This window comes from Limulus polyphemus, unplaced genomic scaffold, assembly GCF_000517525.1.
Source record: "Limulus polyphemus unplaced genomic scaffold, Limulus_polyphemus-2.1.2 Scaffold138, whole genome shotgun sequence".
NCBI classification, from domain to species: domain Eukaryota; kingdom Metazoa; phylum Arthropoda; class Merostomata; order Xiphosura; family Limulidae; genus Limulus; species Limulus polyphemus.
Window position 1 is genome coordinate 515,293 of NW_013665748.1, and position 25,115 is coordinate 540,407.

General features: G+C 35.3%; 1 protein-coding gene across 8 annotated transcripts in view; it reads right to left on the reverse strand.

The window, feature by feature from the left end:
* Positions 1 to 14,109: 14,109 nt before the first annotated feature.
* The window catches only part of LOC106474425 (ELAV-like protein 4), a 52,565-nt gene continuing 41,559 nt past the window's right edge, over positions 14,110 to 25,115 (reverse strand). For 3 of the 8 annotated variants that reach the window (XM_022379655.1, XM_022379659.1, XM_022379653.1), the window contains 3 exons: positions 19,846 to 19,999; positions 19,263 to 19,542; positions 14,110 to 18,325 (listed from right to left, as the gene is read on the reverse strand). In XM_022379655.1, coding sequence (XP_022235363.1) covers positions 18,001 to 18,325; positions 19,263 to 19,542; positions 19,846 to 19,999 — 759 coding nt within the window. In that variant the 3' untranslated portion in view covers positions 14,110 to 18,000. The remainder of the gene's footprint in view (positions 18,326 to 19,262; positions 19,543 to 19,845; positions 20,000 to 25,115) is intronic. The other 5 variants (XM_022379675.1, XM_022379671.1, XM_022379683.1 and 2 more) reach the window with 3 other exon arrangements.

A 25,115-nucleotide genomic window follows, 5' to 3' on the forward strand; every position in this document is an offset into this window, starting at 1 on the left:
CTCAGACGAATCAAGATTCACTCAATTTTCGGACAGTGGAAGGAGTATGGGTCTGGAGAATGACTCACCAAGATTGCAGCCAACTGTGAAGCATGGTGGTTTCAGCGTGATGGTTTGGGAAGCTGTTTAGGTTGGTGAGAGATCGAGCTTAGTGGAGTGCGTTGGCAACATAAATTTTGCGAAATACGTCGAAATATTGGAGGAAGGACTCTTGCCACTTTATTCCTTGGGTTTCGTGGACAAGAACACAACGTTATTCCGGGAAGATGGAGCATCGTGTCACACTGCTAGAAACACCCAAAAGTGGCAGGAAGGAAATGGTATCCAGAAGATGCCCTGGATGAGCCAATCTCCTGACATGAACTCCATCGAAAACCTCTGGGCCATACTCGACCGGCAAGTCAAGAAACAACAACAACAACAACAAAAAAAAAACTTCGAAGAGCGATCTACTCCAAGTTTGATGCAAGAGTGGGCGAAAATCCCACAATCTAAAATTGACGAAATGATTCTCACGATGCCCCAAAGGTTCAAGGAACTCCACGAAGCGAAAGGAAGATCTACTAGATATTAATTGAATTATAAATATATCAGTTCATGTGTGTCAGATTGTGTCTATTTACTTGTGACCACGCTGTGTACATGTATACATTTACTTGACGAATTAACTTGTAACGTAAAGGAGATCTATTACTATATATTAGGAGTATTATTCGACGAGTTTAGTTCCTAATCTGATATCCATGTATATATATGTGTGTGTGTGTGTATGTGTTCTTACTGTCTTTATATCAGTTCATTAAGAATCTTCTAACGAAATAGTATAAAGTGTCTGTCGCCTCGTGGGAAACTAGATGTTATATCAGTATCTGTGCTTATTTATCAATCAGAGCTAAAGATACATTATTGATAGAGTTTTGCTTTGAATTCGTTAATGCTTACTTTGAATTTCTAATCTAGAATTATGATTTCTGAGTGAATGAAAGTAAATATAGTTACCGAACTATTCTTAATGATCGTTATATATATATATATATATATATATATACGTAATAGAATATATAAACATATTACATTTATACATATAATTAATGAATGTATTCTTCATTAAGAAACATTTTAACTTATAACTTAATGTATAAGGGCTTTATCTCAAAGGCATAGTATCCAATAAGATGCAATGTGCCAAATCCATGTTTCCCTAAAAAAATCATGCTTATATTAATCGCCATCTCGGTTCAGGAATGTGATGCAGTTTTCTTGTCAAATCAATTTAATTAGTTTTATTTTTAAAGAGCGATAATTTCGCGGAAAAGGAAATTTCCTGTTGCTCTAATTTAATTATTCTTTTGCTCTGTCTGAGTACTCAGTTACTGGTCCATCTGTCACGTGACACCATGACTAGTCGGTTAAGCGTTCACAGTTCGAAGATTGAAAGTAACAAGATATTTACTTATTAACGTTGTCAATTTTCCTCTCTTTATAGGCAACCAACCTGTCAAACAGAGTCGCTTTCACTGAAATTGGCTTCATTGTGTTGAGTTGCTAGTATTCCAGGCTAGATAATTTATTTAGTAAACATTCATAGTGTTTGGTTACCGCATTTTCCGGCTAAGTCTCTGTAGTCTAAAATACATTAAAAGGAACACTTTTTAATTTTTACATTCTAACTGTGTGGCTATATCAGTGCCATTTTCATCTATATATTTTTGTTCCTATTGTTTTTATAGGTCAAAACCGTGTTATATTATAATGTTACAGGATACTTCAAGACTTGTACTTCACGCTGTTTCAGATATTAAAGTTATAACTCACCAGAGAGCTATTGTTTACTCGCACCACTGTTGACGAAAAAACGAGAACGTCTAAATGTATGGATCATTCGTCAAAATATCTTCGGACCCAGTAGTTAGCGTGACAGACAGCAGATCTGAAGTTCCGTGGTTCGTGTCCCTTTATCAAATTAAAATGTTGTTTTTTCCTGTGCCCTTTGACGATAGCGTAAGGAAATTTGCTCTAGTTGGCACGCAGGTTTGATTTATCAAACTTGTAATGTAGCTTTGTGGAATGTACTGTAGGTGGGAATGAAGTCTGATATATAAAGGTTGTATCATAGCTGTGTGAAATGTTTGAATTATTATTATAATTTTGTACTCATGTGGAACGTTTAACTTGTTAAGCGTGCAGTGTAGATATGTGGAGTGTATCGCAGCTGGGTATGAAATATAAACAGTGAGACAAATACTACTAGTTTAATTCATTGTTCTCACGTTCTTTGTGGTGAAGTATCAAAATATTTACTCTAAGACTAAATGTCAAATAAAAATATATCTACAAATACGCTTAGTATTAAAAGTTGTGTCAATGACATTACAATAGTTTGGTAAAAATAAGTATATAGTGTTTCAGTATTAAACTAGAGAGGCACTTGGTAGAGCGCATACCTCCGCCACGCAGCGTTGATCATATTCGTCCCTCAGAAAGTCTGTTATCAAAGGACGCTGAACATTTTGGCAGGACAATGAAGAATAATATGTTCACCAAGTTTCATCAAAATTCAATCATTTTTGACTGAGTTATAGAGCAAAAATAGTGAAAAATCGTTTCCCATATTAACAGATAGGGATTTGTTTTATTTCGTGACTTTAACCATCCAAGAGCTAGTCACATCTAAGTTGGGTCAGTCTACAACTGTATACCAACTTTCGACCAAATCCATTCAGCCGTTTTCGAGAAACCTTGCTGACAAACACACACACACACACACACACACACACATGGGTGAAAACATGACCTCCGTCCACCTTCGGTGGCAAAGATGATAAAATACTATTCTGTTATGAATGAGGAATCACGCATGTTATATACCATCTTTAGGTTTTCATCGTAAATCATGAGACCTTTTCATATTTACATAGATATTGACCCTAATAACAAAGTGTAGAAGCGTAATAGATCTTACAGGGCAAAATGTGATCCTTTTTCAAAAGTTTATGTATATTCCCATATAATTTTGTTAAGATACTTGACCTAATGTAATAAATAGGTAAATTGGAAATTAGTAAGCATGTGGAATTTAGGTCAGTTTACTGCCTCTCCTAGATGTCACTTTTTATAAATAATATCAGCGTTTCTTTCTTCCTTTTTTGTTAGTTTTGTTTTTAGAGATTTTGGCAACAGATTGGCTAACCAAATGTTGTAATGTTATCCCACCCACTCCTACATTGTCTCCTGCCTTTTTGGTGCTCTCATTCCCATTTCTTTTTTAATTTGTTTGACTCTTGTCTCATAATAATTCTTGAGGGTAACTGTGGTCTAGGCCTATCCTTCTCGTAGCTTTTCTTAGAGTTATCTCTCGACATTTCCTGGTTTTTGCTGATATCTTTGCTATTGTTTTCCTTCCAGCTAGCCAGGATGGCAGCCTTTTCTTTGGCGGTATTAGTGGCTAAACGTGTTTCGCATATTCAGCATAATTGTTTCTAGACTTATCTTTTTTGTTGCAGTAATTCTCTCTTCACTGGGACAAAGACTTTTCAAAGTTATCAAAATAAGATTTTCTCATTTTCTCTCGTTTTGTTTCCTTGAAAGGCATATTTTAAAAACCACATTGTTTCAAGTGCAACCTTAGATGTCAATAGGTCACACTTTGTTTGTAAACAGTGCAAAAATAAATTATGCAACTTATCGTTCTTGTCTTCAGTCTAGAGTGCTCAAGCAAAGCTGTGTCAGACTTCGGCAGTGGTAGCGTTCATCCTCACGTCTTAGGCAAAGGCTACTATGATGGAACTCTTGAGTCAAATGTATAGATATGAAAACTTCGCTTTCAAAGGCTAGATCATAGTTATAATCTAGATCTAGAGAATTTATGTAGTCCACGTCTTTTTTATCTACCTGATACAGCTAGAGGCTGATCACGTAGTGAATGCACATAAGGAATCGTGTACCCGTACGTGATATGAGAGCAGGTTGTTACTTGGCAGTTCACAGAGCGTGCTCGTAGTCATAGAATACGGCTACTGGTGTATTGTTAGCTCATTAGTAGTGTTGCAAAATGGCTATTGTTATTACTTGTTATTACCAAGGTTATACGTAAAACTAAGAAAAACGTTTTTAGCCAATGTAGCATAATTCAATCATGTGCATTTAGATTTGCATGAGGGGAAGGCAGGAGAGAGCTATGCCTTTCTAACAACGTCAGTCAATCAGATAGTCAGATTGACAAATTTGTGGTTTTGTGAAATTTTTGTTTTCACTTTGCCGACTTTCTCAAGTGCTTTGGTGGTTTGCTACTCTGCAGCTGGTTTACCTGCTACTCAGCAGTGTATTTAAAGTGCTTATAGAGTTTTGTTTACATGCTGTTTGTAGTGTGCTTGAGATTTTAATTTGTATTGCATATATTGCACATCTGACCCATTCCTATTATAAGTACTACAGTACTTATGAAACATTTTCGGACCTTCACCACGTCATTACAGGCCATGCCGCCAGGTCCAATGATGCTCTATCTGATGACGGTGCATCTTTACAATAACCCTGCAGTGTAGTTTTCATAGTAAAAGGCTTCGATGCAAGGCTGTCATATCAAATGCACAAAACTACTCTCTGCATGCTTTCCCTTTGCATCTAGTTTACGAGAATGGCGGTTTCTCAGCGTCTGTTTCAAAATTCGGTCTCACAGAAATCCATAGCTACTGTGTCTGGCGAATTTACCATTATATCTTCGTATGGTATAGCAGGAGTATCCGTTTTATTCTCTAGGTGCTTGGGGTATGTGGCATTTGAACAGACATGTCATGAAAACGACTTGTGTGCACTGGACAAATGTCGCTTTTCCAGACGCAGATTCTTCTTAATTATGTTGGGACTGATGTATTTGTTTTTTGTATTTATGGCAAACATAATAAGGCAATCTTCCACCGTCTCTATTTGTGAACTAATAACCATACGGAAGATAACCAGTGAGCAGAACCCACCACCCACTATCTACGTAAAATGATCAACTGTCACTATTGTAATGCACCTTAAAGTGCGGGGGAATATTTTGTGGTATCGAGTCCTGTTGCCTGGGGCATGTAAACGGCTTTAGCTTTGGACCTTTGTGTTCATGGGTTCTCACTTGTAAAAGGACACCACAATTTGCTTACCACAGCTGGGATACAACTTGTTGCAGGTCTCTTTCTGGGTGATCCTGCTTCCTCCAAATTAATTGATCCATATTCCTTTGTTTTCTCATATCATCAACTACAAGGGATATCTCCGTCTGAGAAATTCTAGATCCCTGATCTGAACACATCTTTATGCTTTGAATGTATGAATATGTTCCGTCGGAAAGGGCGATCACAAACACTACCTAAAAGCAATTAATTTTCAGTGTCATCATACTATCTATGTAACGCCAAACAACGTGAAAATGTAGTTCTGATACATTTCGTACCACTAAGACTTTATATTGGCTGTGATTTTCACGCAACTTGCTGATTTGGATATTCAAAATCATTTTAATATAACGCATTTAACCTTCTGTATACATTTGTTAAAATGAGACATTATGCAACGCATATCGTTATGCTTAGCTCAGGACATCAGAAACTTGTTGTTATAGAATGGGATACAAGTTATTAAATAGGTCTCACAAGTTTGTATCTCATAAAAGGTTCGTATTGTTGAAGCGGTAGAATTTCAAACTAGGTTTAAATTAGTTATATATTTGTGTAGTTAAAAAGGTAAGCCAAACGAAAAGCAGACTTCGAAAACTCAGAATGACAGAAAATTATTAATTTTAAGTGTTTTCTCCGCTTAAAGATATATATATATATATATATATATAGAGAGAGAGATAATACTTTTTATTTTTAAATTTTACTCCAGTACTTACGAAATGGTCGTGTTTTTTCACAAGCTCTCCGTCTGCAAAAACAGTCTTTGTCACCAGAAGGTGAAAAATATGTAATTTTGTAGCATTATTTTAGTAATGAAAGTACATATATCATTACCATAACAGAAATATAGTAATTATGCAAACAAATCATCACTTACATTAGATAGTTGTTGTCGATTTTATACTGCAGAGCTACATAATTGGCTATCTGCATTAAATCCGTAGCAGGAAATCGATCCCCGGATTTTAGTATTGCAATAACGTAAACATACCACTGATTAAGCGGGGGGGGGGAATCAGTTGGGTAAAACACCTATTTGTACGCCTCCCCCAGTGGCACAGCGGTATGTCTGCGGACTTATAACGCTAGAATCCGGGTTTCGATACCCGTGATGGGCAGAGCACAGATAGCCCATTGTGTAGCTTTGTGCTTAATTACAAACAAACAAAACCTATATGTACACAAACCATGTAAATGACTAAGTGAAAATTACTGAGGGCAATATCATTGATGATAACTATTGTATAAATATCCTAAGTCAACATTAAGCGAAAGTGTTTATGTTCAAATTCATAGTCTCCTAAAGAAAAAAATTAAATAGTTTAAGATACATTTTTTAAATTAAAAAATAATCATTAAAAGTTCATGTATTATAAACAGTCAAAAAAACAACATCATCGAATATACAAACATTTACTATATGTCAAAATAAATTGGGGAACGTCTATGTATTTATCATGCTATGACTGAAAAGAAAATAATGTTTGTTTTTGCCATTACTGGTACAGATCATGAAATATAACAGTGCTTAATTCTTAGGGTAGTTACTAAAGTAGAATGACAAAATTACTCGGCCTGTATATTTTACAAGTCGACAGTCGAATAATGTATTTGTATAAGTACGAAGTTAGCGTGGAATTGATTTTGTTTGTGTTGCAAAGTTAGCGGCTGGTTACTTCGTGTTTCTCTGCATTTATCAATTAACGCTTAATGCAATTTTTGGTTGCCTGACAGTTTAAGTTACTAGTCTTCTATATGATAATTGGCTGATTAGTTCTGTTTTGTTGATACATGAGATTCGCTTTCGCATAATCCTTGTATTATGGAGCACAATAATGGGCCTGTCTTTCAGTATTAGCACACGTGAGAAACACTACTTTGATGAGAATGTAATTTATCAATATGATAAAAGCTTTGAGTGTATGTTTTTCGGGAAAAGAAGTATTATTATATTTCGTGAAATTAGCACATTAAAAACATAACAAGGCAATGGTAAATTAACAAAATTATTGTTAAATCCTTCTTTAAATCAAAACATTTATAAACCAGACACTTACATAACCTAAACACTATTTTCTCTGTGAATTTTCTTCTTATCTTGAACAATATAATCTAATATCATTTATCAGATTCGGAGCATCCAGTGGTACTGATGAGAATTTCTTGAAAATGTCGTTTGGTGTTCTTGTTTGTTTGTTTTACACTCCAGAATTTTAGCTTCTCATCATCCAACGTTATTATTACTTATAACCTTTTCCCCGTAAGTTATTGAACATGAGGTCAGGTTGACACTTAGCAGAGAATCTAATCAGAAATGCATAGATGTTGTTTTCTAAATCTAAGTATTCTTGCCTACGACAATACCGTTGGCTTCGTGATGGATAACAAGAGTTGTTTGTTTCGGATACTCGCGCAAAATATCAGCGCTAGCCGTACCTAATTTTGATAGGAAATAGTACAGGAAAGGCAGCTAATCAACAGCACCCACCGCCAATACCTGGGCTACTCTAACCGAACAGAGGGATTTCACCACATGAAGACAAATTGAATTCCATAAAATCACTGTGAGTTTGTTTCAATGAGGATTACCAGACTTTTTTTTTTACATCCTTAAGAAGTGAGTGCTTGTCAGTTTGACAGCATCAAACGTTATTTTCTTTTATATTTCAAATTAACGATACTATTAAATGCTTTTGTATTTGCATGTAGCTAACCATTTCCTTTATTTCACATACAATATTTTACACTTCAAACAACCTACAGTTTTTTTCCCCTCAAATTCACTATGTTTTAGCATCTTGCATACTATTCGATTCTATTAATTTACAGAGTATTTACACTCACAGAGCTGCAAACCTTACTACACCGCAAGAAATAAAACTGGCGGGAAACATACTTCATTTACTTTTCATATATATTCTTATAAGAAACATTTTCTGGATTAATTCAGATTAAATCCTCTTTATCATATTTTTTCTTCTCAGTTGTCGATTTACCACAACTCGTCTTTTCCAACTTTTTCCATACTGGACGTTCACCACTAGATGAACAATAATTTAAGGGTTTATTACTCTTAAATCCAAATTTCAATCCCCGCGGTGGATACAGCACAACTAACTCACTGTCTAGTGTTATGCTTAAAAACAAAGAATCACTCATACTGAACATTCACCACGGGTGGTAATTTTTGTTCACAGTTTCCTTTCCTTCTTTTATTCACTCTTGATTTTTCTCCGTGTTGTTTCTCGGAGTATATTTATTCTTGTATTATGCAGAAGTTAAATACGTTATGTTAAAACGATCTTGGAGTCTCACCACGTCCGGAAATGCTTTATCTGACGATTGTGCATCAAGACAAAAGCTTTGCAGCGCAGTTTCCATTACGAAAACCCCCGTTGGGTAGCTGTCATGCTCAAAGAACACCAATCATTCCTGTAGAGTTTTTAATAATCCACAAAGAGTACGAGAACGATGGTTTGCCAGTGCTCGTTTTATAAGTCCGATTACACAGAGATACATAGGCGATTTGATAGGTATGTCTTCATAGAAAGTAGCATGAATACTCGTTTTGTTCTCCAGCTACTTGAGGTATACAGCAGTTGAACAGGAGGTATGGCAGGAAGTCTTATCTTGATGAACCCAAAACCTGCAAGCCTTGTGTCCCGGTGGAAGTCCTTTTTATTACGCTATCCGTTCTTAATATTAAAGTAGAGGAAGGTAACTGGTCAATACCACCAAATCTTGTCAGACCAAACAGTGGGGTTTAACAGTCACTCTTATGACATACTCACGGCCCGAAAGTGCGGAGAGCAGTTTTGTCTGCAAGTAACGGGACACGAACCACATAACCTCGGCTCCACAGTCCGGCACGTCAACCATTGGGCCACACTTTACCCATAACAGAAACAACTTGTGTTAAGAATTTACTGAATTTTATACTGTGGCATTTGAACTGTGTGTCTTTATAGCTAAAAGCTATTTTGTTGATCTATAACTAACGTATTTGTAAACATACAAGTATAAATATATATTAATATATTATTAGTAATATGTTATACATGTGTTAAACCATGTTTAACTTGAATTTAACTAACATATACAGATTATTTTCATCAGGTTATTTCGTTAAGCTCATGACCAACTTTGTGTAGTACATTTTACATATATTCAGTTTACCTTGTGAATGGTTGTATTCCTACTTTTGTTACGAAATCCTGCATGGCCAGGTGGTTAGGGAGCTCGACTCGCAATCTGCGGGTTCGAATCCCCATCCCACCAAACATGTTCCCCCTTTCAGCCGTGGGGGCGCTATAAAGTGACGGTCAATCCCACCATTCGTTGGTAAAAGAGTAGCCCAAGAGTTGGCGGTGGGTGGTGATGATTAGCTGCCTTCCCTCTAGTCTTACACTGCTAACTTATGGATGGCTAGCGCAGATAGCCATCGTGTAGCTTTACGCGAAATTAAAAAAAAACAACAACAAACGTTTGTTACGTAAATATGAGGATAATAAACGTTCGTAAACATTTTATATTGAATTAAGGTAGAGTGCATACACAATTGTTTCCATTTCCATACAGAAGGATTTTGTTCCCAATTACATGCAACGAGTTTGTTATTGTTAGCTGGTAACCCGTTTCTTGCAATAACTGTGCAACTACATACCTGTATATACTCCACAAGCTTTAATAACGTTTATGAAATTTCAAAGCTTCGTGGATGTTTTTGTGGTTTTAAAACACAGAACGTGTTACACAGCTTCTGATTGGATATTACTGAATGAACCTACTCTAACTGTGTCACGTGACATAATGAAATTCCGTCGTAATTTTGGCGGATTCTCTGAGAGTTGTGATTGAAAGGCTCACAAGATAAAAACAAACAAACTTTCTATCACAATTTGTGTTTACATCATATCTTAAATATTTAGGAGGATTAATTATCTCTTCCAGAAAATCCAGTAAGATATTTTCCAAAACTCTAACTTACTCCTTCTAAATTACCACATTTCACACTTTCATTCCCCTTTTTTCTAACTTCCTTAAACTTGATTTTAACCCTAACTTTATCATTCTCTTACACACGTTTTGTAATTATTTTACTATGAATGTCCATTAAGATAAACGGCATTTTAAAATGCTTCCATTTTATATAACTCATACTAATAAATGCAGATAAAGTAACGAATCTAAAGCGGTATGTTAAGTAACATTTCTAGAATGAAGATTCTAAGTAGAATTACTAAGGCGCCATTTTGGTTTTCATATCTGATTGAGTTCAATTTTTTCTAGCCTCGTTCGATTCCCTTATTTCGATGAATGGAAACACGAGATAATGCTGACTATGCAAAGTGACTTTTATTAGTTCTTTAGGACTCTGATGGAAGGGGGGGGGGCACTATACTTACTCCATCGTTTCGGAAAATAGAGCTTTAAATATGCTATAAACTCAATCTGTGTTCATCAGTTGCTTGCAAGCCAAGTTAGTAAACCAAAATAAACTTGATTAAGTAATTTAACTCTTCATATTATGAGCAATACATTACCATCAAGTAGTATTTTATTTATGCTTGCCCAATTTGAGCAGAAAACTCGATTTTAGACTATTAATAATCGCTCGAAAAATAAGTTACACAAAATAGTCATATATTAGCGGAATTAAAGAAACATATTAACGATGATAAAATTTGTGTCCATGATTCTCTAAAGTAGCTAAGAAATCATTTCAGTATATTAACTGTTTGAGATTTTTTGTTTCAGACTACAAATTTAGTAATAATATGCGCAAATCAAACGCTGTAATGCACCAAACACTGCACGAGTAAGACGTTTAAAAATCGAGAGCTTTTTCTAATATAAATTTGTGCTAGTAATTTTATAAGACATAAAATTATTATTCAAGTATGGTGTAATGGACTAAAAAAAAATCTCTCGTTTTTTTTTGTCATATATACTATGTAGTTACGGTCATTTTCTGATAAGTAATTGATTAGAATCTTTGACCGAAATTACACTATTTACATAAGATTTACTTCTATAATCAATAAACTGAAGGATTTAACATACTAGATTATGGTTTGAAATGTTTCTTAAATAGTTAGAATACAACAGATTCATGAGGCTGAAAACGTAATCTAATGATGAACGGTAAAATCACAGAAGTGACGATAAACAACGCATTTAATAAGTAAATGCTTTTATCTACATAGCTAATAAGCAAGAATTAAAACAAGCATTTAATTATTTATTTGGTGTGTGTCTGTGCCCAAGCTAATTTACTATTCTTTCGTAAAGAGCAGCCAAAGAGTTGGCAGTAGGAGCTCTTCACTCTAGTCTGTTACTCCAGAATGAGGGCTCAGATAGCTCTCGGGTAATTTTTCGCAAAATTTAGCAAAATCAACAGTGATATCCCGCCATTTTTCCTGCATACTTCTTCGTCAAAATATATGATCATAAGTCAAATATTTCGTTTGAAGATGTCACCCGATGCAATTTAACAAAAATTCTAACTACTTAATGAGATTCAAGTCCTATCCTTTAAAGCCATGCATTTACCAAAGAATATGGTTTAGTATTTGTTTCCAAATTTTTAGGGCCCTTCATTCGATAACACAACTTAGGAAAGTAAGTAAACCCATAACAAGGTATACAACGCCCAGGCTGGCAAAGAAAGTTTGTTTGTTATTAAGCACAACCAGGTAACCACCACAGGTATCGAAGTCCGGTTTTTAGCGATGTATACTTCAGACTTGCCACTGAGCCACTGGCAGGCAAGCATGGCAAGAAGGTAATTTGATACCAAATAATTTTATTTCAGGTTAAACGGTTGGAATTCAAACTGGAAATAATGCCACTTCATATCCATCTTTTACTTGACATTCGAATCACCAGCAAAGAAGTTATGTCAGGTGTGAAAACTCAACAGCTCTGGGCCTATAGCAACCAAAAGTCCATCTGAAATATTGTTATTACTAACGTATGCTGTGGTGTAATATGCCATAGCTTTTTGAAACGAGGTTAGGGAGAGATATGATGACTCATCTTTAGTGCAATATATGATTTACGTATATTGATTATGACTTAGTAGTTTTATTTCACTGATAGTACTTTTTACAGCATTCAAATTCGCTACCAAATGTAGTAAAATGGCACATTTCTGCAATTTATTTCAATTTCAGTCTTTTCCGTTTTACAGTAATGTTAGCGAATGGAAAAATAGAAGCGTTTAAAACACACGAGATCTATTGGATCAGACGAACTTCTGCAAAAGGAATTTCCATAATATTTAAAGACTCGGTAAGCTGTTTCAATTCATCTGATTCTCTAGGTGCAAAGTAAACGAGATTCTACGCTTGTTTGGAATCAGATTGCGAGTTAGATTTTTTATGTACGTTAAAACAGAGTCTTGAAGAACCACCACGATAGAGCATGTTACATAACATCTCTGTGGAAAGTGTTATTAGTGTTTGCACAAAGGTATCCTTTGTAATAGGACAAAGACTATAGTTTAACTTGTTTGTCTTCTTGGTAGTATTGGTTTAAATATGTAATAATATGGTGATTTGTTTATATATTATCTTTAACGATGGTAATCTAGGTTGAATAGTTGATTATTGTTGTAGTGAAAATAAAATTAGGTTTTTCCATTTTTGGATTATTTATAAAATTAGACAACAAATACAAAAACAATTAAATAAGTTTAGATAAAAACAAATTGGAGTGACGTTGATTATTGGAAATCAGTACTAAAACAGAAAATGTATATTCAAGTCAAAAAACCTAATCGCTGCTGAGCTACAGTTTGTTTATGCTTTTAACAGACGTGTATACAGACGCTGCTTAATACCCTTTGCAAAATATTTTCTCCATTTGTCCGTTTTGTTGTTAAGCGCAAACTCACCCAATGGGCTATATGTGATGTGCCCAATACCGGTATCGAAACCCGGTTTATAGCGTCATAAACCTTCAGACTTACTGTTGAGCCATTTGGGGCAGATTTACTCAAAGATGATTAATTTTCATTACCTTGAGTTTTAAATCAACACCTTCATTTAATTACTTTTTTTGTTATAATTAATCGATATATATATATATGGAATATATTGCGAATCGTGGTGTCTGTCAGTTTGTTTGTAATTAAGCACAAAGCTACACAATGGACTATCTGTGCTCTGCTCACCACGGGTATCGAAACCCAGATTCTAGTGTTGTAAGTCCGCAGACGTGCCGCTGTGCCACTGGGGGGGAGGTGTCTGTCAGAGCGTTCGTCTGTCTCCCGTTTACAGCGGCCGCTTCCCGCGTTGCGTTTGAAAAGCTGCACACGCAGGCAAAGCTCAACATTCACTTTTGAAATGACAGGAGAACAAGCATGAATAATGTAGATGCCAAATTTTATTTATCAAGAAGGATGTTCTACACGAAATTGTTAGGAATTAATCACGCTACCATTCACATTTCAAAATGTGAGGTAACTTAAAGAATAAAAATGCAGATTTACCGTATGTTATTGTTGAGCGGCTCTTAGCATTATTGAAATGCTCAACAATTACTTTTCATGGTGGGCGATTTAAGTAGCTCAACGTTTTGGCTCTGAGTGAAACCAAGAGTGCAACAAAATTAACCTTTTTGAAGTCCATGAAATAATTTAAATTGATAGAATAATTTAAACTTTTCCCGTTATTAGAGGTAAATATTATTTTCTTGTCAGTCTAAATTTACTTGCGACTAGAATTATTCATGCTTTTGTTAAAATACTTTTCGTAGGGTCAATCTAATAATTAAAAAACACTCACGTTTCACGTTCCATTTAGTTTTTACGTAGGTGATCGTACTAATTTACAGATACATAATTTTTAATGGTTGAGGTTATCCATGATCTCCTGGGTACAAATTAATAATTCCACTACTAATAAAAATTGTGTTTACCTTTATATAATCAGGCAAATACTAAAGATGAAGACATGTGTTCCAAGATGGAGTTTATTTTCAACATGGAAAAGTACAAATATTGCAGTACAATCAAAACTACGCAGAAAACAACAACCATTGGTCTACTAAGAAATATTTAATTTCGAACCTCTCAATATTCAAATCTCACAAATTCAATTACTTTGTGTTTTAACCTGGTTGCAGCACTTATAAATAAATCAACTGCGCACATACAAGGATTTCTCGAAAACCGCATGCAAGAACACCCTTTGAGCAAAGCATTGCCCATTCTAAGGAGTTCAGCGTAGGGTTTAACATGCTTTCATATACAGCCGGTAGATGGCAATGTGTCAAATTTAAATACAATAAACCCAAACTATATAGCACGAAAAATCGAGGGTACATATGATAAACTTCAGAAAACACTGAAAACACCAAAATATTTGACTCGTGAATAATCATTAACAAGAAAAAAATGCTCAAAATACTATATATATAATAAAATATCGAGAAAAAAGGTCTACATTAATTATGTATACTAAAAATCGTCAATGCGACGAAAAATTACACAATGCTCAAACAACTGCTACTTTAAAATACACATGGCAACTTAACAACTACAACTTTAAAGCAACACACAGACAAATAGCACAAAACTATTCTAAAATTTAAGTACGTGAGGAGGTGCCACTTAAGTAGACAAGTATAAATGATCCCAACCAATCAACGCTTCTACTTTTCGTTTGTTTTTTTAATCATGGAGTCTTGGGGACGAGGTGTGTTCGGTCGTTTTCGACAGAGATTCGAAAGTTGAGTATTGTTCCAAAATAAATAAATAAATATTACAATGACGAGTACTGGAATGTAAAAGTTTAAGAAAAAACTACAGGTTAATACACCAAATATTTTATATCACAAATACACCAAAATTATCGACAAACTTAGAGATACGAGATTCTTGGAATGAAGTGGAAACTAAGTACAAGATGGTGTGGGAACAAACAGGTCATTGTTTTCAGACTTCTTGTTCCCCCTGTCATTTGAAAAATCTATAATTAAGCTTAGCAGCATGTTCAGGATTTTGCATTTACTTCTTCTTCGGGAGTGTCAATCTCAAATTCCCAAAGCTGTTGTGACACATGAAGTTAAACACAATTCTAGCGATTAAGTAGATTAAGATTAAACAAATGTTCGAAAAAAAAACATTTCATAAACTATTATTCACTTACATCAAAAGTACTTAATGCTCAATTTAAGATAGGGGTTATTTCAAAATTCTCGCGAAATAGATTAAGAAAATTAACGCAGCCATTCTAATAAGAGAATGTCAGTCGTATGGATAAGCCATTAAATAAAAGGATCAACATACAAGAGAAAAGTATAGCCGAATTTTGAATACTGTAACCCATCTAAAAAGATTTCTTTACGTCTATATACCTAGAAATTATTAGTATGACATGTAAAACGGGCTTACAGCACGTTGAAAACTATTTTAATAAATAGTTTTGAAAATCGTTTTAAAAGAGGATCTTCAAAGTTATGAACATTTTAATCTAGACGTACCAAACTTTCCACATTCCAGAATACTAGGCATTGCCTTGAACGTCTAACATAGAGACCTGTATATTCCAAACAAATTCTCGTACTCAGCTTACAAAATACTTATTGCGTCAAAACCTACGTCATTACCTAGAAAACGGAATGTCACAATCACAGGTCACAAGTTGCAACCAAGGTAACTCACCGGCAGTATTTTGGCCAGTGGTAATTTTAGACATTGTTGTGACCTCTGGGAGAAATCTCACATTAAGCAGTATAACGTTATATAACATAGAAGATTATCCAAATTTTCTTGTTTGACGTATAAAAAAGGTAGGAATATTCTCGAATTACATCTAAAATAGCAAATTCAATCTGATTCAAAGTAGTAATTGTAGTTGCATACGGTATTGCACACAAGGTGCAAAATTTCAGCACCTGGCACAAGGCCTCCTATATCCTTTGATGAAAAGTTCTGAAACCAGTGTAGGACTACAATCTTTAGATCCAAGTTGTAGAACACGCATAAAAAGGTTCGTGGGAATGAACCTATACTTACAAAGGGAATATTGTGTGGAATTCAAGGAACCCTGCTAGCTACTCTAAGTATGCCGTAGGTAAACAAGCATTTTCTAGATCCAACACTATTCCGTAAATTTGAAATCCTATGATCTCTTTATATATAAACTTTATAATCTACTTCGTTTTTGGTCAGTACTATTCCAATGTAACGATTTACCAAATTTAAAAATTTTGCCAGAGGCAAATTTCAGTAACTGCTGCCTTTTAGGCATCAACAACATTTTTATGATGTATTCACAGGTTTATATATCTATACATATACATATATATGTATATATACATATACATGTATATAAACATATACTTATATCTATACATATATATCCACACACACAGACAGACATATAAACTATAATTTTTAATCAAATAATTATTCTTATTTTAGTCTAGCCAAGAATGCTTGTAAAAACCACTGAATAACACTGATGATAACTGGAAATGAATCTTGTAACGCCTTTTACTTAAGGGCGTCATCTGACGGACAAAAATGTTATTTTATTCTATACCTTACCAAAACCGGTAAACAACTTGGTGACACACATCACACGCACACACACAGCACTTCGGTTGAACTCAGAGAGTTTGGTTCTTACCACTTTTATATCCTCAGTTTTTTATTAACTCTTTTATAAAAATAGATTATTGTGGAAGTGGCCGTGGTGGCGTTAGTGTTGGCTCCAATTTTCACTCAGGAGCCCCTAAAATGGCGGATGGTTCGTGGTATGGGTAAGCCTTGTATTCATCGCTGAGACCCCACCCTCCATCTCCGAATTCATGCACAATCTTTGAATATTAACATTTCTAACGGCATGCAGGGTGCTAAGGCAACTAAATCCAATGTGCTTTTATGAAGAAAAAAAAAGGGTGGGGACAAAAAACGTGCTCATCTTCTTAACATAAAAAATTAACTCATTCATAACCAAAGGTGCCAAAAATCATTTAATTCAAACAAAAATATAATTACAGCAATTCCAGAATAGGCTTCAAAATAACATGCAATACATAAAAATAAGGAAAAATGAAAAGTAACAGCCGAGAATCAAAACAAAAAAGAAAAAAACTAAGTGCAAGCTTTCCAAATCAGTATGCTTAATCAAGTTGGCATCTAAGTGATTATACCAAACAAGCTAATTTACTCAATGACAACAGTAAATACTTGTCCAAATAAATACTGGTAAGACTTAACAAAAAATTAATTTAAAATAAGTTAAAATACCCTAGGGTAAAATGTAATATTTAAGCACTGTCTGGCATGGTCTTGATCATCCTTGACAGCTTAAAATTTATATATGCCTTAAAAATGAGATCAAAAGCGAAGTCTGATCCATTTTAGGGAGTTTAAGAAATGGAGTATGTAAATAAAATATTCTAATACTTTTTCTGACCAATTAATTAATTTACCGTGATTAAAATGCCTGTTCGCACCGTAAAGGATGACTAAACTGGCTCGAAAACGACAACCAACAAATGAAGAAAAAATACTCTTGTACCAGACAGTTGCTAGTCTCAGACTGCTATATGTCATATGCGACATATATTCGCAATGTGTAAAAAAAATTACTTTGGCTTTTGGGAAATTTGGTGTAAAAAGTTCTAATAATTACATGTCATGACTAGGATTTCCAGAAGTTGGCTTCACCAAAATTCATGATGATTAGAGCTGCAGCACTTCGTTTACAGTATTTCATTGAAGGGTTGGTTTACGACAGAGGTAGAGTAAGAAGTCTGCGAGTTCTTTCTCTACCCGCATCGTATCGCTCCCCACCCCCTGACCCGTGAGCAGCAGAGGTAGATTTTATGTCTTGCACTTGCTGGTCTTGAATGATACTTGCAGAACTCTATTCCCCAGAGTGTATCCGTTTAGACTCTGAATGGCTACTAGAGATTCGTCATAATTGGTCATCGTCACAAAGCCGAATCCTTTACACTTGTTTGTCTGCAGATCTCGAATGACCTTAACGCTCTGTACTGCCCCAAAAGGTCCAAATAGCTGCCATAGGAGGTTTTCTTCGGTATCAGGAGCAAGGTTATACACGAAGATGCACCATCCTGAGCCGTTGAGGGCGTTCCCAGCCAAGAGAGGATTGGTTGCTAGCAAATCTCCGGCAAGAGGAGAGTATCTGGAAGGATGAAAATTCTCTTTCTCACACACAACGCCCACTCTAAAAAAGCAGTCACAATTCTAAAACTGTTTTGTAAGAATAAGAAAATGGGACACTTGCCATGTTTTCAGAGACCATGCTGAAAGTTCTTCTACGTAGATATTAAACTTCTGTACAATTTCTAATATTATTTTTATCACACTGAAATGCAGAAATTAACTATCTTCAAAATATAATCACTTTGTTTAACATATTTTTCAAATACTGTCTCTATAAAATTGTAAGATACATCAAAATAGAAAATTTCAATTCATTATACAAATACTTTGTTTTAGGGATATTTTTTAAACACACACACACACACATAAACACACATACATACGTTGAAAGAGAGAAAGAAAAAATATATACATTAAATTACGCTGCTAATACCAGATTTTAAAGCTTATAATGAACTTATTTTTCATATTACATAAGCATTTACTAATTGTAGTCTTTCCTAATAAACAAAAGTTTCATTGTGGGTCCAGCTGAAATGCAAATGAGATATATAATAACACCGCCAAAACAGGATAATTGAAAGAAAAACAAATCAAGAAGAAACAAATCAAAATACAAAAAAAAAAAGAAAACGATCGATCTCCAAGCAAGGGAAATACTTGTCGGAGACGTACCCTGAATTCTAGGGTACGTCTGGCTCCATAGGATATTGAGTGTGTTCCTTTACAAGTTCCCAATTATTGTCCTCCCTCAGATTGATTTTCTTTTTATTTCAAATTGAATTATCTTAAACGCGAATGTTGCTTACTTAAATAAATAAAATAAATCACACATGGACCTTACACAAGCTGAAACATAATTTGGAAAAATTTACAAGATACAACTTAAATATGAAGCGAACAAACTAAACGTCTTAGGACAGAACTGATCACTAGGAGCCGCTAGATACCCGTACCTGGAGATCGGCGACAGTGGTATGTACCTGAAGCGGTTAGCAGGGTGATGAATCGGTCCAGGGAACGGACGCTGAGGAGACAAATAAGCCGCCAGAGGTGCTAGTGCTTTAGCATTATTGCTTGGATTGTTTGCAAACTTCACTGTGATTGGTTCACTGCTACCGTCTGGAATGGTGTTGTGCAGATGTTTAATAGCTCTTTCGGCTTCTATCCGTTGATCGAAACGCACAAATCCGACACCTTTAGACAATCCTGCAAAATTACCCACAAGCGGCTTAACTATTAGAGGAAGAGAAACGAAAATTAGCTACTTTGTTCCCACTTTGGAAACAAAACTGAAACTTAACATAAGGCAGTGCTAGTTCTAACAACAACGTTCATTATTCATGTAAGAGTAACTTTATATTTGACTTGCATCATTAATTGCATACATATTTCATATGTGCTTGGGTTTTAAAATATAAATTGAATACATACATACGACAACCTGGAGGACCCAAATACCATGCTTCTCTTATTTCAGCTCACAGTCTAGTTAACATGAGACCAAGTACATTCCAATTGAGTGTGTAAAAGTCTTACCTTTCACGTTATCACAGAGGATCCGGGAAGTGATAATGCGACCATATGGGGCGAAAAGGTTCTCTAATTCTTGTTGGGTCATTGATTTGGGTAACCCACTAATATACAGATTGGCGCCTTTGATAGCCTCGCTGCTAGGCCTGGCATACGAAACCTAGATAGAATACAGTGCACTGATTAATAAATGGTTCTGTTAAAGAAATACCTTTGTCTTGTTTTATAAACAAGTGAACGTTAACACAAGAGTTATTGTTCTAACTCCAAGCTACGGGGTAGCATCTGTCTTAACTTCTCATCTCGTTAATCTATTTAGCTTTGTACTGGCCCGACACTTTGCCAATACAGGTGCATTTCTTTTCCTTTTTTTAGCATTAGCTTTAAGGAAATACATTTGGACTTACAATTCGGTTATTCATAACATTTTAAATTATGCCTCTAGGTGGCACGCTTTAGTTTTTCCCTATTTTATTCTTGATGACCTCATTACTACATCTGTACACGATATTTAGTAGAAATCTTAAGCGCATATACTAAACAATCCTGCATTTCCTTTCCTTTGTGTACGAAACTACCATTTCCTTTCCATGCGCATTACGGGCTCGGCATGGCTAGGTGGTTAGGGCGCTCGACTCGCAATCTGCGGGTCGCGGGTTCGATTCCCCGTCACACCAAACATACTCGCCCTTTCAGCCGTGGGGGCGTTATAATGTGACGGTCAATCCCACTATTCGTTGGTGAAAGAGTAGCCCAAGAGTTGGTGATGACTAGCTGCCTTCCCTCTAGTCTTACACTGCTAAATTAGGGACGGCTAGCGCAGATAGCCTTCGTGTATCTCTGCGCGAAATTCAAAACAAACAAACAAACCATGCGCACTACACGGCAAAAAACAAAACAACAACTTAAGGTCACCCACCCACTTCAGCAGCACCTTAATTACGACCGCATGGCACCCCGACACAAAGGTGTAAAATATACAACGAATTGAACCTACTAGAAATCACAGCAGTGTAGCACAAGTCCACTTAGTGGGAAGGTGTTGCTGGAATGACTGCTGAATAAAAACAGAAAATGGGTCTACCACATTACATGTCCGAAATGCAACAATGGTACGTTCACAATCTATAGTTGCCAGCCTGGAATCAACTAAATAGTAATGTGGAAGAACTGGTCAAATGTGGATCATTACAATTTCCGTTAAGATCAGGGCTACAGGACAACTACCATATAAATAGGAAGCAGGCTAACAACCTTGTGCACGTGAAGATACTCACCACCCGACAATATTGCAGTTCAGACGCACCATGTTATGGTTCAAGTACGTTGCAGTTTCATCGGAAATTTGTAATACTGGGGTATTGTACATATAGTGTTAGAGCATGGACAGTGGTTTTGTTGCATCTAGGTGACGTCAGTTATGCGGCATCTGAAAATTACTCGCCATTAATCCGTTCAGATTCATTATCACATTTTTGAAATGGCACACATTCCAGTAATGTTGTATGCACTCATAAATATCACCTTATTAAATGTCTTACAATACCAAATCTCACTTCGTTGCAATGAATTAAATGTTGCCTAAAGTTGGCTGAATTTCAGATACTTCCCATATTAAATTTGGCTGAATTTCAGATACTTCCCATATTGAACTTGGCTGAATTTCAGATACTTCCCATATTAAAGTTTTCCTGATAATAAGACCTGACGATGCTTAAAACATTTTATGATGCCTTCCAATTATGCAACTGAAGGTCCATTAGTTATGTGTAGCTTTATCATAATTTTGCCATCCACGTATTTAATACGGCAGTGAGGCGTATTTCGACAACAACTTTAGGTGGCTCTTTATACGTCCTTGAACGGGTTGTCTTTTCACATTCATTTAAGATATTGACCAAGGTCTATGATAAGTACAATCAAAATATAAAAATGAATCTATTTACTGATTACAAGACTAGGATTTCTGTTAATGATATTAGCTCAACTGTGAGTGGGAGTGATGTTGGTGAAATGCTTCAAATGAAATCACGATAGAAATAAACCCAAAGAAGTCGCTTTCGTTCATTGTCAAACTGCGTTTTACCTGTTTTCGAAATGTAAAAAACAATGAAATCACGTTTTAAGAAACGTATTTAACTTAGCGCGATGAATAGAAAAAGTAACAAAAAACATAATTATGGTTTTACCCAACCTTGCAATGTCTAATGTATACTTTTAGCATTAAATTTATTTTTCTTCTGTGCTTTCTTGTGTTAGTGCGTTTGAAGAGCTTGAATTAATTCACAGTTTTTACAACATTCCATCAAACCACGTAAGTGTCTTTACAACCTCTGTTCTTAATCCCTAGCGTTCAAAAATTAATCTTTATTCGCCTTTTTAATGGGTTTGTTGAATTTCACCTCTAATCGCCTACTTCTGTCACACTGAACAGTGGTATTTGATCGTCACTCTTATAACGCGCACATGGAACTGAGCGCGAACCACAGAACCATAGAAAAGCAGTCCGGCACGTTGAATCATTGGGTCACACTCGACCCTCAACAGTTATTCACAAAATTGTATCGTTTTGATTATTATACATACTTCCGCCAATTTGTAACTACTTATCGACGATTTGGATATAAAGACAGCAAGCTCGCACATTTAAGTGTGGTATTCATGTAGACATGATCATCCTAATTCAGTTGTAAAAAGGTACTTATAACTTTCAATTTGCAATTAGAATATGTTTTTAACATTCAATGAATATTAATATCCCCCAACCATCATAATCAACTCTCTTTATTGCGTTTAATTAATTTATAATATAAAGCCTTTGTGCAGATTATCCACAAGGCTTTTCAGACTTGCTCAAACGACCTTGATATATTGTATTACCATTTGGTATACTAAGGTGATCTGAAGTAACTTGAGAACTCTATGGCATTACGGAACAGTGATGAATGTACTTCCACCGAGTTTAAACTAGAATTTAATTGGACTGAACCTAAAGTAAAATACACTAACAACACAACCTTTACTAAACCTTTAAAAAACAATGATACAGCGTGTGTACTTGCTACTTACAACTGTAATCGCTTCTACACCGATCCGATATTAAATAGGTTTAGTAGACTTGGAATAATAATAACTAGCACGATTGAGATATCACGTGACTGGCCATTCTCATTCCACATTGGTGGGACCACGATTTTTAAATATTACCTGCACAACCATGGAAGGCCACTGCCCTAAACTTACAAATTCCCATGTAGCAATGTCCTCAGTGTATGGTAACGGATATCACCTAACTTAGAGAATGATAAAAAACAAAACAAAGGTAACACCTGAAACATTATCAACCCAACGGTTTTCTCTATTACGTGTTATGTTGAAAAACATGCACATAATCAGAACAAAAAATAAATTCCTTGTTAAATATCAATATAAAGAAAGAAAGAAAGAAACCAATGGTATATTATTATACCATGCACAGCTTAACAATACGAAAATCAACCATTTCCATGAGGTTATATGCAAATGAAATAACTATACATATCATTCATGTATAGTTCGGTAAAGACTAGAGAATAAATAACCGTCCTATGAACGAAATGATTCCAGAAATTAGCAGACATTTCATGGTTGGATGGTGGTTAAAGTGTAAGCAAGATATCGCCAGGTCACTTACAATAGAGCTGTCCTCAGGATGTCTGTGCTAGAAAAACAGTTCCTGCAGAGCCTAGTCACTCAAAGCCAATGAAATCTGCATATTATGAAGGGTGTGGAAACACCCACGTCAAACAGCCGCTATTGTTGCTGGACATATAACAGAAGTTATCTCCGGAGCTACAAAGGCAGATTATCTACACGTAAGCCACTCATAGCTTCAAGCAATAAGTCAACAGCAATAGGCATCACAGCTACTACCATACTTTTCTTACATTGGAGGCACTAAGTTTTCCGTCGAGTCTAGATTTGAGCAATTATCGGACAACGGACGTATGTGGGTTTGGGGACTATCCTTTCAGAAACTTTCGTTGAACCTTTCACAAGCCGTGACAAATCAAAGCAGTATTTCTATCATGGTGTGTCATTTTGGGTGCTGTACGATGGTGGCTGATGGTATGCAAAGGTCAATACTGTTCGATACATCACAGTTCTTGAGCACGGACAATTACCTTGTCTAAACCATCAGGTTAACGACTAAAGGTACCAGACAACATAGTGTTTTCACGAACTAGGGGAATCCTGTTCATAAAGCCCGAGTTACAAAACGCTGGCTTGAAGGTCAAGGCATTACCATACCCTCTTGACCAGACCAATAGCCGGACATAAATTCTATCGAGGCTGTGGGGTCTACCCTTGATCGTCCCATCCAACCATCTTCTAAGAGCAACATAAATCTTCGTCTGACCTGATTTCTGACCTAGTATATACAATGTATAACCTTATTTCTACATTAAATATTATTGCAAAGTACAGACCTATTAAATACTAACGGTAATATCGCACCCTTTGTTTCATGTTTCTGCATCTAATAAATCGGAATTTATTCTGGTGTGGGTGGCCACTTATGGTAGGCTCGTATAATTGATAAGATACATTCCAAAGTTAGTTTTACTTTGTAATTAATTTACTAATAATTACAAAAAGAAAGTAATTGGAATATTTTACTGCTTCATGTTACTGTATTATTTTTTTTATTCACTAATCTAAGAAGTTCATATTATTTCAGATTTACTCTTCATTCAATCACATGTCACACGCTAAACGATAATTTAAAACACAATACGAAAGGCAAGTATGTCGGCCATGAAACTAATAACATTTAGTCTAAGAAGCAGAACTTAGTGTTTCGTATTTGAAGTATGTCATAGCGGTTTTTCGCCGTTTCCAATATATATATAGTTGTCGTTTTTTGTTAGAATTTCAAACCCTCATTTTCCAGTTTATAAAACCCAATAATGTAATTATTTTGCAGAAAATTAAAAAAATCTTAATTTCATTTTTACAGACCGAAAAGTTTTCCTGCTAGCTTCAGTTTATTTTCAGCTTCAAAAATTATGAAAACTAAACTTCTTACACGAACTTAGTTTACAGGTACCATATTTTTCGGAATATAAGATGTACCCTTATTTTGAAGACAAAGTTTTGGGGAAAAAAAGCTACAGTCGCATTTTAAAGATTTTTATTGAACAAAAATTCAATTTGGTACTTTAAAAATTAGTATACATTGTTCTAAACACAAAAGAGCTCAAAACATCAAAATAAGAAAATACCGTAAATTAAAA